Source organism: Lepidochelys kempii, chromosome 2 (assembly GCF_965140285.1).
Source record: "Lepidochelys kempii isolate rLepKem1 chromosome 2, rLepKem1.hap1, whole genome shotgun sequence".
In the NCBI taxonomy this organism is placed as follows: Eukaryota; Metazoa; Chordata; order Testudines; family Cheloniidae; genus Lepidochelys; species Lepidochelys kempii.
This window is the reverse complement of record NC_136381.1, coordinates 155,988,925-156,004,327: the sequence shown is the minus strand read 5'-3', so window position 1 is coordinate 156,004,327 and position 15,403 is coordinate 155,988,925. Positions and strand designations below refer to the sequence as shown.

The 15,403-nt window shown below is 45.0% G+C and overlaps 1 protein-coding gene across 6 annotated transcripts in view; it reads left to right on the top strand.

Annotated features, from left to right (window-relative positions):
• INVS (inversin) overlaps nucleotides 1-15,403 on the top strand; it is a 210,361-nt gene that overhangs the window by 15,415 nt on the left and 179,543 nt on the right. For all 6 annotated transcript variants that reach the window (XM_073332513.2, XM_073332511.2, XM_073332510.2 and 3 more), the window contains one exon: nucleotides 12,769-12,935. In XM_073332513.2, coding sequence (XP_073188614.1) covers nucleotides 12,769-12,935 — 167 coding nt within the window. The remainder of the gene's footprint in view (nucleotides 1-12,768; nucleotides 12,936-15,403) is intronic.

Below are 15,403 nucleotides of genomic sequence, written 5' to 3'. Positions count from 1 at the left end.
GGGGACCCCACTGATGGGGCAGGGGGCTGGGCATCACGGCCTGGGAGCCCTGCTATTCCTGTGGTGGGGGGGGGGGGGTGTCAGGCCGCAGTGTGTGGCTAGGACCCTTGCTGGGGTGGGGGAGGGACGGAGAGGGGTTGTTGGCGGGGCTCCCTACCCGGCTCTGTGTCCCTGCAGCTCCTAGCACCTGAGGGGTCAGGGGGCTTGGCGCGCTGCTCCCACCACAAGTGCTGGCTGCCGCAGTTCCCATTGGCTGGGAACCCCAGCCAATGGGAGCTGTGGGGGTTGGGGGCCTGTGGGTTGGAGCAGCGTGAAGCCTCCCCCCCCCCCCCCCCCCCCCAGCCGCTTCGCCGCCTAGGAGCTGCAGGGTCATGGGAGCTGGGGAGCCCCCCACTCAGAGGTAAGCACCCCCACTCCTACACACCCAAACTGCTGTTGGTGGCTTAGGGGCTGCCCAGCTCGGGCAGCCCCTGAGCCAGCAGCTGCAAAAGTAACGGAGAGTCGCTGTTACAGACTCGCAGCCTTATGTTGACTACTGTTTCATGTTTCCTAGTGTTACGTGATCATAATCCAAACTGTAAAATGCTTGGGAGCATGGTACCATCTCTTCTGTATCCTGTACAGAACATAATCTAGATATTTGTTAAGTACCAATGTAAAGAAAGAGACTGTGGTAAAGTAAACATACAAGGTAGCAAAGTGGAAGTTGCCATAGGAACTATTTTTTAATGTATTAATTTATGCAGCTGCTGAACAAACTAGTAAACACCATTTCCTAGCTGTACCACTGTGTTACTGCACTCGCCAACCTTCCCTGCCCCCCAGTGGAGTTCTGGTCCAAAGCATTTCTTAACTGTATGAGTGACTCACTACTCCCAGCAGATTCTGGGCCACAGCACCTTTTAACTGGGCCAGACTCACTTAACACTGTCTCAGTTTCCCTGGCAAGGGTAGACAGTGAGCTTGCTATCTCGACCACTGAGTCTGGCCATGGCAGGCTTCTACGTGTGCCCTTGGGATTTAACCCTTGTTGCCTCATTACAGAAAACACCACATCAAGAAAAATAATTTCCCACGTTCCCACAGTCAGAATCTCAGAACAACCTTTAGTGTCCATGATGACTCAGGCTCCAGGCAGGGTGATGGGGTCCATCATACACACATCTGTTTGTCAGCTAGCCACTGATCAGGCACACCCTTATTTCTGCTGTCTTCAGTCCCATGGATGTGACCTGACCCTCTTCTCTTTTTCAAGAGGCCTCCATTTGTCCAGGTCATCAAGGTTCTGTTGCTTCAGCTCTGCCTCCTGGCTTCCAGCTCCATAGTCTTTTTGAGAGAGAAGAACATTTCTTTTACAAACTATACCCAGTGTGTGATGAAATTCATGTAAAACTATGAAGTGAGAACTTAAGAAAAGCTTTTAAGAGCCAAGGAAGAACTGCACCTTCAGTTTTGGTTCCCATTGTTTATCATTAGCATATCTATTACATCCTGAATGAAGTCCCAGATTAATGACCGCATAAAATAATTAGGTGAACAAGTGACAATACCCATTTCTACTTATTGCTTTCTAATACTGCTACTGAACACTACAACTTATCACTTTGAGCAGCAATGAACAAACATTGTAAGCCTAGAAGCCATGAGGAAAATAAGATGGCATTCTAATTTACTTTACACATTAAAGAACATATATATTTGTTGGCTTCCCTAAAATTGGAAAGTGTATCACCTAAAACAATTAGAATTCATTACTTTTTTAAAACACCTGTGTAGTGTATGTAACTAATGTGGATGGTAACTGTTAAGATTCTAGTTTATTTTCTTTATCAAAGACCAGCTACATGTATAACTAGGGCTTAATTTAAACAAAAAAGCACCCCTTTGAGTAGCACTAATCCTAACATTTAAAAATAATTTATAATAGAACCTCTCTAATAACCTCTTTTCATGCTGTTAGATGTAGTATGCTATAAAATTAAGTGTTAAGGCACCTAGAACTCTTGTTGGTGTCTTATTATTTACATCTAAATAAATAAAATGCACACAAAACATCAGTTTCTCTGCACTTTGCAAGAACACAATTCAGGGCAGAATTCTCACCCAGGCGTTTGGGGCCTGTGTTTGTACAGATGAAGAATTGCATGTACACAAGTATAGGCCAGGGCTAAAAAGGTACCCCTTAATAGCAAAGTGTTGCAGTGAAATCTTGTTTTGACTTAATTTCATTTTGCAAAAAAATTCTGTAGAATATTAGGGTATTAAAAAATCTCCTATTTTTAAAACTAAACTACACTTCTAAAATTAAAGGACCAAAGTACTTTTTGCAGTGCATTATTCTTGCTTTTATATTGCCTGCTTAGTCTAATTTTCAAAATTCAGTAAATTGCAACAGTTCTCTCAGTCATTAGTGTAAATTAGCAAGGTTCTATTTTTAATTAATTATTTTTGTGCATCTGTACTTCATGCTGTTGGCTGACATACCACACAAAAGACAATTATGGACATTCCAATCCAACCAAAATCAGAAAGAACTGTTTTGTGCATCAGCCCTCTTATTTCAGGGATGGATGAGACAAGGCCAAGGGTGAGTTTTTTGTGGGCATTGAGCGTAGTCATCAGCATCATACTAGGCCGATGCAGCAAGATTATAGGTAGGTGTCTAGGGAAGGTTACAGACAGACTCAACATTACAAAAAAAAAAAAATCTAAGTTGTTTATATTAAACTTAGCTTCTCAGTTGAAGAGAGCTCCCCTTGCTAATTTCAGCTTCCTGAATGGATGAATGGCTAGCTTGACCAATGCCAGAAGTAGTTTGATCAGAAGTAGAGCTGGACAAAATGTTCTGGATTAATAGTTTATTTGCTGAAAGAGTATAGTTTTGGTCAACCTGAAACTATTTGCGATGTTGACACAAATTTACCACATAGTTTGACAATTTTAATTTAGGTGCCATTTACAAAATGGGGTGGTACCTCCTCCATTATGAAAGCATGCCCCTCTTGCCTGACCAAAATATTCTGTCTCTCTCTGTTCACCAAGCCTTTGTGGCTTTAAAGCTTGTCATCAACACCGTGGTTTCTTTGTTCTGCCTTTAGGAATTTTCCACTCTCCAAGCCCCTTCCCTGCTGAAAAATTTAGGCTATGTCTACACTAGAATTTGGACTCATGGCCTCTTGCTTAATCATGCAGCATCCCAGGCTACACCTATATTGCATGCAAGTTTAGAGACCTTACCGTGGCACAGCTGTACTGTTGCAGCTGCGCTGCTGTAAAACTCCTGTGTAGCCACTCTATGCTGATGGCAGGAAGCTCTTCCGTCGGCATAATTAATCCACCTCCAGTGAGTGGTGGTAGCTATATAGGCAGGAGAGCGTCTCCCACCAACATAATGCTGTCCAAACTGGTGCTTCTGTCGTTGAAACTTATGTCGGTCAGAAGTGTGTTTGTTGTTTTTTCTCCACACCCCTGGCCAACAAAATTTTTCCTGACAAAAGTGCTAATGTAGACATAGCCTTAGACAAAATGTTCTCTTGAGATTTCAGCCCTCCAGTTGTCCTTAAGTGTTAGGGCATTCACATGGGATGTGGGAGACCCTGTTCAGTTCCTTCCTGTGTCTCATATGGAACAGAGATTAGATCTGGGTCTCTAACATGGGACACTGCTTTAACCACTGGGCCAGGGGTTGGCAACCTATGGCACGTGTGCCAATTTTTAATGGCATGCTGCTGCCTGCCAAGTCCCAGCCACCGGCCCCGCTCAGCCCTCTGCTGAACCCAGGCTGGCACCGGGCTGAGCGGGGCGGGGGCCAGGACCCCGGCAGGCAGCAGCGTGCCATTAAAAATCCTGCCCGCCCCAGCCCGCTCTTCTCCACCCCCTGCCGGCGCAGGGTGAAGAAGCTTGGTCCTGCCAGTTGCTGATGCAGTGCAGGCAAATTCCCCCTCCCCCGCCTCTTCCCCCAGCATGCCGAGTTCCTGCCCCTCCTCCTCTCCCTGCCCCAGATCAGCTGATGGCCCTTGTGAGGGAGGGGGAGAAGCAGAGCCGCTGCTCCGGGGAGGAGGCAGAGATGAGGTGGGGACGGGGCCTTGGGGAAGGGGGGTGAAATCTGGGTTTATCTCCTCCAGCCCGCTGCCGTGAGCCGCTCTAGGCAGGGAGCTGGGAGCACCTCCATGACCCTAGCCCATGCCCCCAGCCCTCTGCCCTGACCCCTACACCCCCACCACATACCCAGCCCCCCCACCTGCACCCTGCCCTGACTCCTGCATGCCCCACATTCCCACCTGCACCCTGAGCACCAAATTGGAGCTCCTGCACCCCTCACACCAAATGGGAGCTGTCCAGGTAAGCACTCCTGCCCCAACTGTGAGCCCCCTCCCCCATTCTAGCTCCTGGCCAGACCCTGCACCCCAACCCCCAGCCTGCTCCTTCACCCCCCAGCCCTGTGCTCAGTGCACCCCCACCCTCAGCTCAGTGCAGAGAGAGAGGAAGAGAATGGGCTAGAACCAGGGAGAAGGTAGGTACCCACTCTATGTGGGCAGGGCTGAGTGGGGCCAGCAGCTGGGACCCTGGCTGGCAAGAGCTGGTGGACAGAACCCCAGACTGGCAGCAGGCTGAGTGGCAGCAGGCTGAGCTGCTCAGTCCACTTCCGATCTGGGGTACTGGCCGCTGGCCCCGCTCAGCCCGCTGCCAGTCTGGGGTTCTGGCTGCCGGCCCCTTGCCAGCTGGGGTCCTGGCCGCAGGCCCTGCTCAGCCTGCTGCCGGCCTAGGTGAATGGAACCCCAGGCTGTGAGCGGGCTGGCGGCATAAGATCAGCATTTTAATTTAATTTTAAATGAAGCTTCTTAAACATTTTGAAAACCTTGTTTACATATGATGATAGTTTAGTTATATAGACTTATAGAGAGACACCTTCTAAAAAATGTTAGAATGTATTACTGGCATGCAAAACCTTAAATTAAAGTGAATAAATGAAGGCTCGGCACGCCACTTCTGAAAGGTTGCCGACCCCTGGACTGGGTTGTAAGATATTCTGGTGTGGTGTAGCTCAGTCTCTCCTGTTCAACTATATATAAATAGTCAATGGAGCAGGGATTTGAAACTTGGGTCTCCCAGACAGGAGAGATGGAGAGGGACCCACACCAGAGACCTGTTCCCCAGAGAGTGCACAAGAGAAGGGAGAGGAAAAAAAAATCACTTTAAAGTCAGGGAACAAGGAGACCTTATGTCCCTGTACAGTATGGGTATGTCCTCTGGTACTGAGACTACCCAAAAAGACTTCCAATACTGAGAGCAAGCAACCCTAAGCAGCACCTGCAGCGGTACTGGAAGTGGAGCCTTCTAAACTCAAGGACTCCTCAACAAGCAACGACTCCATCAAAATCATCCTCAGTACAGTCCTCATCAAGTCATGGCAAGGAGTGCCCATATCATCCATCAGTACAGTCCCCAGTACTACTTGACATGGTCACTCCCAAACTCACTGGTACTGCCCAGCTTCCTCTTCAATGAGGATCTTTGTTTTCTGGAAGAACCCAAATCCCCTCTGTCAAGGGATACTCAAAAGGTTTTCTTGCCAGTACTGACAGTCCCTCTGGATCTGGCCTGTCTTCCAGTGCTACCACATGATCTCATGAAGACTCTGCCTCCAATATCAATGCAGTTACAACTCCTTCCTTAGTCTTTGATATGGACACCTGTAACGCCTCCCAATAGACACAAGAGAGGACACTTCCTTGGACTCTGATGTCTGTAAGTGGACATGTCAAAACCAGCAGCCACTGAACCTCGGGACCCTCTTCCTCAGGGTGAGCGTTCACAAGAGTAAGAGTGAGGCATAGAAGAGACACCACTATCCAATAAATCTTCCTCCTCAGCAGATGAAGCAGTTATGGTGCCCCCCCTTCCTCCCCCTCCGCCTTCCTACTCAGATATTGCAAGACCTTTCAGGACCTCAAATCTAGGTGGGAGGGATAGCTCAGTGGTTTGAGCATTGGCCTGCTAAACCCAGGGTTGTGAGTTCAATCCTTGAGGGGGCCATTTAGGGATCTGGGGCAAAAATTGGGGATTGGTCCTGCTTTGAGCAGGGGGTCGGACTAGATGACCTCCTGAGGTCCCTTCCAACCCTGATATTCTATGATCCTATAAAAAGGATTGCAGAAGCCTTGTACGTCCATTGGGAGGAAATACAAGAATTTCAGCACTCCTTTCTGGACATCTTCTAGTCCTCTTCTCAGGGCAAGATTGTTAGTCAGTGACTGCTTATTGCAAGCCTGTACAGTGTTGCAAACACCAGCAACCATTCTACCTACTTGTCAATAGGGTGATAAAAATTAGTATGCACTGCCCAAGGGTTCAGAGTAACTTTTCTCCCACCTTACCTCTAACTCTTTGATCATCAGTGCTGTCAATAAAATAAATATTGGTCTAGATCAACACCCTCCAACCAAGAGCTTAAGCACTGGGACCTTCCCAGCCATAAAAGCTATTCTTTAGCTGCCGTGCAATTCAGAGTGGTCATGTCTTGACAGGACTTGACAGCAAAATATAACTCCACAAATTGCTCCAAATTCTCATTTTATTGATCATTTGCTTCAAAACCAGAGGAAGCAGTTTCAAGCTCTGATCACAGAAGGCCAGGTGATTGCTAAGATTTCCCTTCAGGTTTCACTTGATGCAGTGGACAAAGCTTTGCACTCTCTGGCCACTACCGTAGTCATGCGTCAAGTATCATGGTTGCAATCCTTTGTCCTCCCCTGGAAGGACAGAATACTCTGGAGGACCTTCCGTTTTAAGGGCCTAAGCCTTTCATTGATGCCATAGATGGATCCCTCCACTCATTCAAAGATTCCAGGGCAACTTTGTGATCCCTTGGCATCTATACACCTGTGACAAAGAATAAATACTGTAAGCCACAGATAGCTCAATTGCCTCTCCCAGTCCACTGCCAAACCTCCAGAAAGAGGTCCAGATTTCCTAATCAGGGGCCATCCTTTACAGTATGATCTCAGTAGGCAACTTCCTCTAAGCAATTGTTTTGACCTATCGGTTGAGCATTGTGAATCATCCCTTTTCTGGATCCTTTGCTGTACCAGCCCACTCCTTTATGAGGACTTCCTCTCATTTTGTACTTCCTGGGAGCTCATTATCTCAGAGAGATGAATCCAAGAGAGAGTTTCATTGGGCTGTCCAGTTCAGCTCCATCCCTCCTTCCCATACCATCCCCATCCTTTTTTCAGGGAGTCTTCTCACAAGGGTCTCCTATGACAGATGATACAAGCTCTTCTGCTTCTGGGGTGATCAAACCCATTCCAATGGATTTCCATCAGGAAACGATTCTACTCCAGGTACTTCTGGGTTCCCAAGAAAAAAAAAGGTAGAGGCCGATTTTTGATCTCAAGGCTTTAAACACCTTTGTCCTCACTGAGCAGTTTAGGATGGTAACCATGGTACTGATAATTCCATATTTGGGTCCGGGTGAGTGGTTCATTGCCTCTGCCTCCAGGATGCGTACTTTCATGGAACTTCCCCCAGGTGCTTCCTATGATTCATCATTGGCAAGGACCATTATTAGTACCATGTCCTGCCCTTTGGCTTTTCAGCTGCCCCAAGTGTCTTCACAAAGGTCCTATCAGCCATTGCAGCCAATCTTTGTCAGATGGGAATAATTTTCTTCCCCCATCTTGATGACTGGATCCTCAAGGATTGCTTCTTTCTTGAGGTGCATTTGGAAGCAAATAAGGCACTTATTCCTCTTCTACTCTCTGGGCCCCTGACACAATGTGAGAAAAGTCTGCTCACTCCTCTACAACTAATAGACTTCATCCGAGCCATACTGGACTCCATGTCTGCCAGAGCGTACCTGTCCATGGATGAATTTGCTATAGTGTCCAGCCTTATTTCCACACTACAACAGAATCCTCAACCAACGGCAAGAGCTGACCTTTTGCTGCTAGACCACGTGGGAGCCTGTACATCAGTAACACTACATGCAAGGCTGGCTCAGTTCTTTCTACATCCCCTAGCAAGCACAAACGCTCAAACTGGTGGCAGTACCTTGGAGGGTTCTCTGCTCCCTAAACCAGTGGGAAAGATCATTGAAAGTACTGTGTGGGAGTTCCCTTTTCACATCCTTCTCCTACAAAGATTACCACCACAGAGACCTACCTTCTAGGTTGGGGCACCCATGTCCAGGACTTCATTTCCAGCTCTTTGCACACATTTTCCCAGCACTACACTATCATATATGGACTAAGGCTGATGTGGCCTTTGGTGAAGCTGTTCTATGCTCTACTGAATCTATCTTCTCAATATCCTTCTCTGTAATTGAGGGTACTGTTTGGGAATCTTATAGGGAGCACCCATTGGGACAATAACTCAAAGAAGAAGGAGAGGTTACTTAGCTTGCAGGACAGTGGGGTGGGAGGAGGTATTGGTTCATATTCTCTCTGTATATATAAAGTCTGCTGCAGTTTCCACGATATGCATCTGATGAAGTGAGCTGTAGCTCACGAAAGCTTATGCTCTAATAAATTGGTTAGTCTCTAAGGTGCCACAAGTACTCCTTTTCTTTTAGCTTGTATAGTTGCTAGAGTAGCTGTTTTGCCTCTGTGGTTGATCCACTTCCCCTCTCCTTTGGAGTCCTTGTCTCTGGTCTTCATGGTTGAGAAGGAGAAGGAACTGGAACTGCAGTGGGTCCATCACTCTCTATGCACCCTTGTACTGGAGTACAAGGCTGTGTAGGGCACAGGTGTGGCTGCTACTCACAAAGATCTCCAATCAAGACTGCATGGGTATGCACACCACCTGATGTGGAGCACCCATAGAGAGACAACATCTTGAAGAATTCCAGTTATTGTACTAGGTAGGTAACCTCTCTTTTTGGTTCAGGTTGAACCGAATTTCCCCTCCACCCCCATCTTTTTTTTAAACCTGCCAGTGAACCGAAAAATCAGTTAGTTTTCCAGCTCTAATTAGGAGGCTCTCAGACTTACTGGAAACTCTGACAGAGTGTCCAAGAATAGAGAGGACAGAGAACTGCAGGAGGTAATTCCACAGCAGATGGCATTGCATTTTGTGGTCTCTTGTCTATCACAAACAAGGTAAATACCAGGAGTTAACTAAGTACTCTGGTTAGTTACCATTACTTTGAGTCTGTAAATAACTACTTCATATCAAATCATATGTTCTCAGTAGGTGATAAAGTAGAGCACAAGGGTGAGGCAATGGACTAAATGGAGCAATAAATAATCTTTTGGTATAGTGCTGAATCATGCCTGTACAAAGTCTGACATTGTGCTTGGTTGCCCTGAAGGGAGAAAAAGAGGGGGATTCAAAAAGAAGTTTAATTTTTATACATGTAACAGGGCGCACTCACCTCTCACAAGCACCCACTTGGCTGAGTGCAGGCTCCTGCACACTCACTCTGTCTGTGGTGGGTCTTTGTGACTCAGTCCTCTGGCCAAGTCACACACAGTCTGTCTCTGAGAGACAAGCAAAACCCCTGCCAGGGTACAAGTCCAACAGTAGTCTCTCTCAGTGCTCTCCGTAACATCTCCCTTAAGTTGTCTCTGCTCTGGGATAGAACGGTGCCCCAGGGCTCCCTCCCTGGAGACTATGTCTTCAGACTTTTAGGGCCTTTCTGGCTGCAGCTCTCCAGTTGAGCCACTATAATTCAGTTCCCCCTCTGGGGTGCTTCAATGTCCAGGCCACTTCCCCCAGTGGCTAATGAGGGGGAAGGGAGAGATCTGGCCCCATCCACTACTCCAGGTACCAGCCCAGCAACCCTGTAGATAGAAACTACCTACTGTGTCCTTTTATCTAAGTCATGCTGCTGCTTTAATTCCCTGGGCCGCTTCCCCACAGCCCTGTGCCATCTTCAGCCTTACCTCAGGGCCTTGTCCTACTGGAGGCCCAGCAACCAGCGCTTGTTCCCATTCCCTATCCCTCTCCGGCTTCCTGCAGCTCCCTCAGCCAGCCACACACCATCCATGCTCCTCCATCTCCAGCAAGGAACTGGCCTTACTCTGGCCTTGCATCTCTTCTTATACTGACCTCTTGGGCTCTGTTTGGCTGTGTCCCACACTGCCACTCTAGGCAGGCAGCTTGAAGGACCCTCTCCACTGCCCTTTTCTGGGGTGTGTCAGGGGGCCTCAGAGGGTCTGGTATACCCTTTCACAATATGTACCAGGTGAATAGGCTGTTTGATTTGTGAGGGGAATCTTCCTAGCACTCCATTCCAGGTTTGCCTTTAAAAAATACCTAGGAGACAGATGATGGGACCAATGAGAGTGAGGGAAGGGGTCTAGAGCAAGCTGGATGGGACTCGTAAAGAAGCCCATGCTGTTGACCCTGGCTTTAGTGTCCAAGGGTAGATTTCCATAACCGGGGTGGTCTGGTATTCCCCTCCTTTCAGAGGTGAGGGATTGAGCTAGTGCTTTGTGGTTCCAACCAGCTATTTCCTAAATTTGGAAGAGCGGGACTGGCTGGGAGAAGTTGTCCCTATGGCAGCCATGTGGATATTCCTAACTTGAAGACATGATGGGGGGAAAACCCCTGTCCTTGGCACAGTTAAGAAGAGACCTAGAGAGGCTGGTGTATGACTTGTACAAGAATCTCTAGGGGTGGAAAGTGTATGGATGTGTTTACAGGTACACTATAATGTCTGTTCTTTCCCAAAGAAAGTTTCAAAATGCCATCAAGACTCTATGTACCTCTATCCAGTAGCATGTCAGGGCCTTCTCATTGGACCTTGCCAGTATACCCAATAGTTATGTCTGTCTAACAGCAGTGATAAGACAAATTGTAAAATATGAAGACTGGAAGCATTGTGGCAGTTGTTGCAATTTTGTCTACAGTAGAGGTGGCTAAAGCCATATATGACAATCTTCAAAAGTTTGAGAGCTCAGGGTTTCAGCCCCTCTCCTGCTGAAGCTTCGAGCCCCAACAGGTCCCTGCTAGGCAGAAGTCAGAGGCAACGCTTGGGGGAGCATTTGGGGTCGCATACCCCCCTCTCCCACATCCCCCAGATTTTTCCTAGAGTTTGCTGGCCCTGCTTTCAGTCACATGGTGCCACAGAGCCCCCTCCCTGCACAGCAGCTACTGGAGCCAGCAAGCTGGTGACTGCATTCAGCCCTGGGGAGAGGCATCAGCAAAGGGCTGGGAGCTATAGGGAGAGCTGCTGCTTTTGCTGCTGCTTCTCCCTGTGGAGCGAAAGCTTCAGCCCTTCCCTGCAGCTCCCGGCTGTTTGCCGCTGCCCCTCTGTGCAGAGCTAACACCTGGGAGCTGCAGGGAGGGGCTGCTGAGGGTAAGGGGGAGCATGCCTGGGGGGAACAAGACTCAAGCTCTTGATGGAGGGAGCCAAACCTTTAAATTATCCCCCCACTCTCAGCAAGCTCTGGCAGAAGCCTCTAGCTCCACCACCCAGCTGCAGGGCAGAAGCCTCTAGCTCCCCGCTCCAGTCTGTTAGGTGGAGAATTGGGGGAAAGTGGGGGCGTAGCAGGCTCTGTGAGCCGCACTTCAACTGTAAAAGAGCCACATGCGGCTCCTGAGCCAAGGTTTGTCCACCCCTGGTCTAGAGTCTGATGGGGTTTAATTCTTTTCTTAAAGCCCCAGCTTCTGGAGTCGTGATTATATTAGCATCTTAGTTTTCATTTACAAAAAATAAGTTTCTAGCCCTCGTGATTGCAGAGAAAACTTGAAAACGTGAATCTTAAAGTCTTAGAAACCAGAGGGCAAATAAAAATAACCAATCATTTATTTTTTTATAGAAATATATCATGGTTTTAAAACTAATTCTATTATATTGGGGGGGCCAATTCATGTTTTTTGAATGTTTGGGATTGGTAGTCCCAGGATGCTGCAAACTGAAACAAGAATGACTGAATATGTATTATGGGCTAGTTATGTTCTTCTGCCAGGCAGCTGCACAAATGATTAAGGGGGAGGAAGGAATCCCCTGCATGGCCATATTAACTTTCAGTGGATTGTGGCTCTGAGCACAGGGGGAGTTATGAAATTGCATGATATAATCAGTATAGTATTCCATGGGGGTTTATTTTTATATTAAATATGATTTATTTTATCCTGCTCCCAAATGTTCTATTTCTAATGTGTTGCAGATTTTTATACTGATGATACAGAACTACATTGTAGAAGTTGTCAGGTGGGAGCTCAATTTAGACAGCTTAGTAAAGGATACTTGGGGCATTTGATACCCAGGAAGGAGGGGGTTGGTTTCTGTTTTTGACACCCAGGAAGCAGTTAAGACTTTTGGCACTGTGAGGATGCATCTTCATTCCCTCCCTATTGTGGGTGGAAAGGAAGCGATCTGAATTTTTTAGAAGGGCTTGAACTTCAAGTTTCCCATCCCAACATCTCTTGGCAGCAACCAGCTGACTCACTCATCCTGTGCCAGTATTTGCATCCAAAAGAGATGGATAAGCATGTTAGCTGATTGTTTATGCTAAAATGAGGAGCAGTGAAATAGATGACAATATTGATGTTAAAATCCAGTTTCATTCAGTTTCTCCTTCTGTTCCTTATTATGGGATGGGATAAAAAAAGTAGGGTCTGATCTGTTTTTATAGTAGCCTTCATAATTGTGAGTACCTCTTTAACCTATTAAAACACTTACTGTTGAGGCAGCAACTTATGACTAAAGGTTGTTTTGTCTGTACAGATTACATGCTTTCTCAAATGGATAGTTACATTTTACCTTTAATTAAGCTTTAGTGATGCAAACTTTAGTAATCATCTTTTGTATAATTATAGGAAACCCTGAGCTGAAAAATAAAGAAGACCAGTTTGGGAGGACTCCACTCATGTACTGTGTGTTGGCTGACAGGTTAGATTGTGCTGAGGCCTTGCTGAAGGCAGGAGTAGGTATTAATAAAGCTGATCATAGCCAGAGAACTGCTCTCCACCTTGCTGCACAAAAGGTAATCCAATAAAAATGCTCTAATACCTAATGCGCTGCTAATGTTGCCACTGGCATTCAGTTTAAGAAACTCTTAAATAACTAAGTAAATGATACCCAGTATTTTCAAAGGACTCTACTGTTCTCTAGGCCATCATGCTATAAATGTTAGTATTTTGGAAAATGTTACTAGGAATTTGGCTTGTGCAACAGTTAATCTCTTTATTCTCTCTATTTTTTGTGATTTAAACATAAGGTTGACTTCATTTGCCACTAGTCTAGTGGCCCTTTGCTCTAATAACTGTTCCCTTTTAGCGAAAGCAATTCTTGTCCATTTCAGAACAATGAAGTTCTGACTCTGTAAGCTTGCTCCTACATTCAGTGATACATATTGGAGTATTGTCATTGACTTGAATGGCTGCAGGACTGTGCCTTAACTATCTATCAGTGCCAGCAGCAACTCTGAGAATTTCTTAAAAGCTAAAGTACGTGAAGTGAAATTTAGGTACTGTATTAGGAAATTCATTACATATCTGTTGTGCCTTCTTCAGTTATATCAGTTTGTTTCCTATTTATTAAGGCTATCGATTAATTGCAGTTAACTCATGCAATTAACTAAAAAAAAATCGTTATTAAAAAAATTAATTGTGATTAATCGCACTTTTCATCACACTTTAAACAATAGAATACCAATTGAAATTTATTAAATATTTTTGGATGTTTTTCTACATTTCAAATATATTGATTTCAATTACAATACAAAATACAAAGAGTACAATGCTCACTTTGTATTATTTTATTACAAATATTTGCACTGTAAAAATAAAGAAATAGTATTTTTCAGTTCCTCATACAAATACTGAAGTGCAATCTATTGTGAAAGTGCAACTTACAAATATAGATTTTTTTGTTACATAACTGTACTCAAAAAAACAAAACAATGTAAAACTTTCGAGCCTACAAGTCCACTCAGTCCTACTTCTTGTTCAGCCAATCGCTAAGACAAACAAGTTTTTTTACATTTATGGGAGATAGTGCTGCTCGCGTCTTATTTACAGTGTCATCTGAAAGTGAGAACAGGCGTTTGCATAGCACTTTTGTAGGTGGCATTGCAAGGTATTTATGTGCCAGATAAGCTAAACATTCATTTGCCCCTTCATGCTTCGACCACCATTCCAGAGGATTTGTAGGCTCTAAAGTTTTACATTGTTTTATTTTTGAGTGCAGTTATATTTTTGTACATAATTCTACATTTGTAAGTTCATCTTTCAAGATAAAGAGATTGCACTACATTATTTGTATTAGTTGAATTGAAAAATATTATTTTGTTTTTTACTGTGCAAATAATAATAATATAAAGTGAGCACTGTACACTTTGTATTCTGGCTTGTCATTAAAATCCATATATTTGAAAATGTAGAAAACATCCAAAATATTTAAATAAATGGCATTCTATTATTCTTTAACAGTGCGATTAATCACAATTATTTTTTTTAATCGCTTGACAGCCCTACTATTTATGTATGATATATCCATCACAGGTGGCAACAATAAATATAATTTAGTCATGAGGGGAACAATATGTATGAAGAGTATTTAGGATTGGGAGGAGTATCCAAAGTAATGGGTAACCAAGCAGGTGGGTGAGATCAGCTGGTGAGACAGCGCTTAGGTAGCAAGGGCTTCTGCAGCAACTAGGCTTGGAGAGGAATTGTAGGTTGTTCTACAGGGAAGTGACTGCAAGTCAAAGGGTATGAAGAGGCATAGCTGGTGGAGCGGAGCTACAGAGCCAGTCAGGAAAGGACAGCGCTGTTTTAAAGGAGTTGCAGTGAGGACAGATCATGGCAATTGTATATTGAAATTAATGATTTTTTTTTCTTTTAATTTTTTAATTCATAGTTATGGTTGAGGATTTAATTGTTCAAAAGTTAAGGTCAGTTCAGCCATGTTCACTCAGCTGTGTGTTAAACCATGTAATTTATACTACTTTGTTTTCACCTGTTCATAATTTTCCAAAATATTTAATTTTGTGTGTGAGTGTGTGTATGTGTGTGTGTGTGTATACATATATGTGTATACACACATATTTTTGTTTTAGACGGAGCTATAATGAAATGGGTGAAGTTTGAACTGCGAAATATTTGATGGTCAGAATCCTTACTGAGGACTAGTGTCTGTGCTTGGTTTGAAAAGAGAAATGTTTTGATTTAACAGTTATTCATGTGCAACTGGTTACGGCCATATTCCTGCTTCAGGATCTGCTAGAGCAGACCCCAGTACCCAGTCAGATGTCCATTGAAGTCAGTGGGTCTTTCAATGGACATAGGGGTCTGTTAGTGGATCCCAAACAGTATTAGGAAATAATTGTTCATTTGCCAAGTCAAATTGCGTACAAGTTTCACTGGGAAATGCTAAAAACCAAGTAAACTGTGTAAGATGGTCTTCTGTAATTCTCTTTTATTTGTTTCCTTTAAAAGTAGCAAAAAGAAA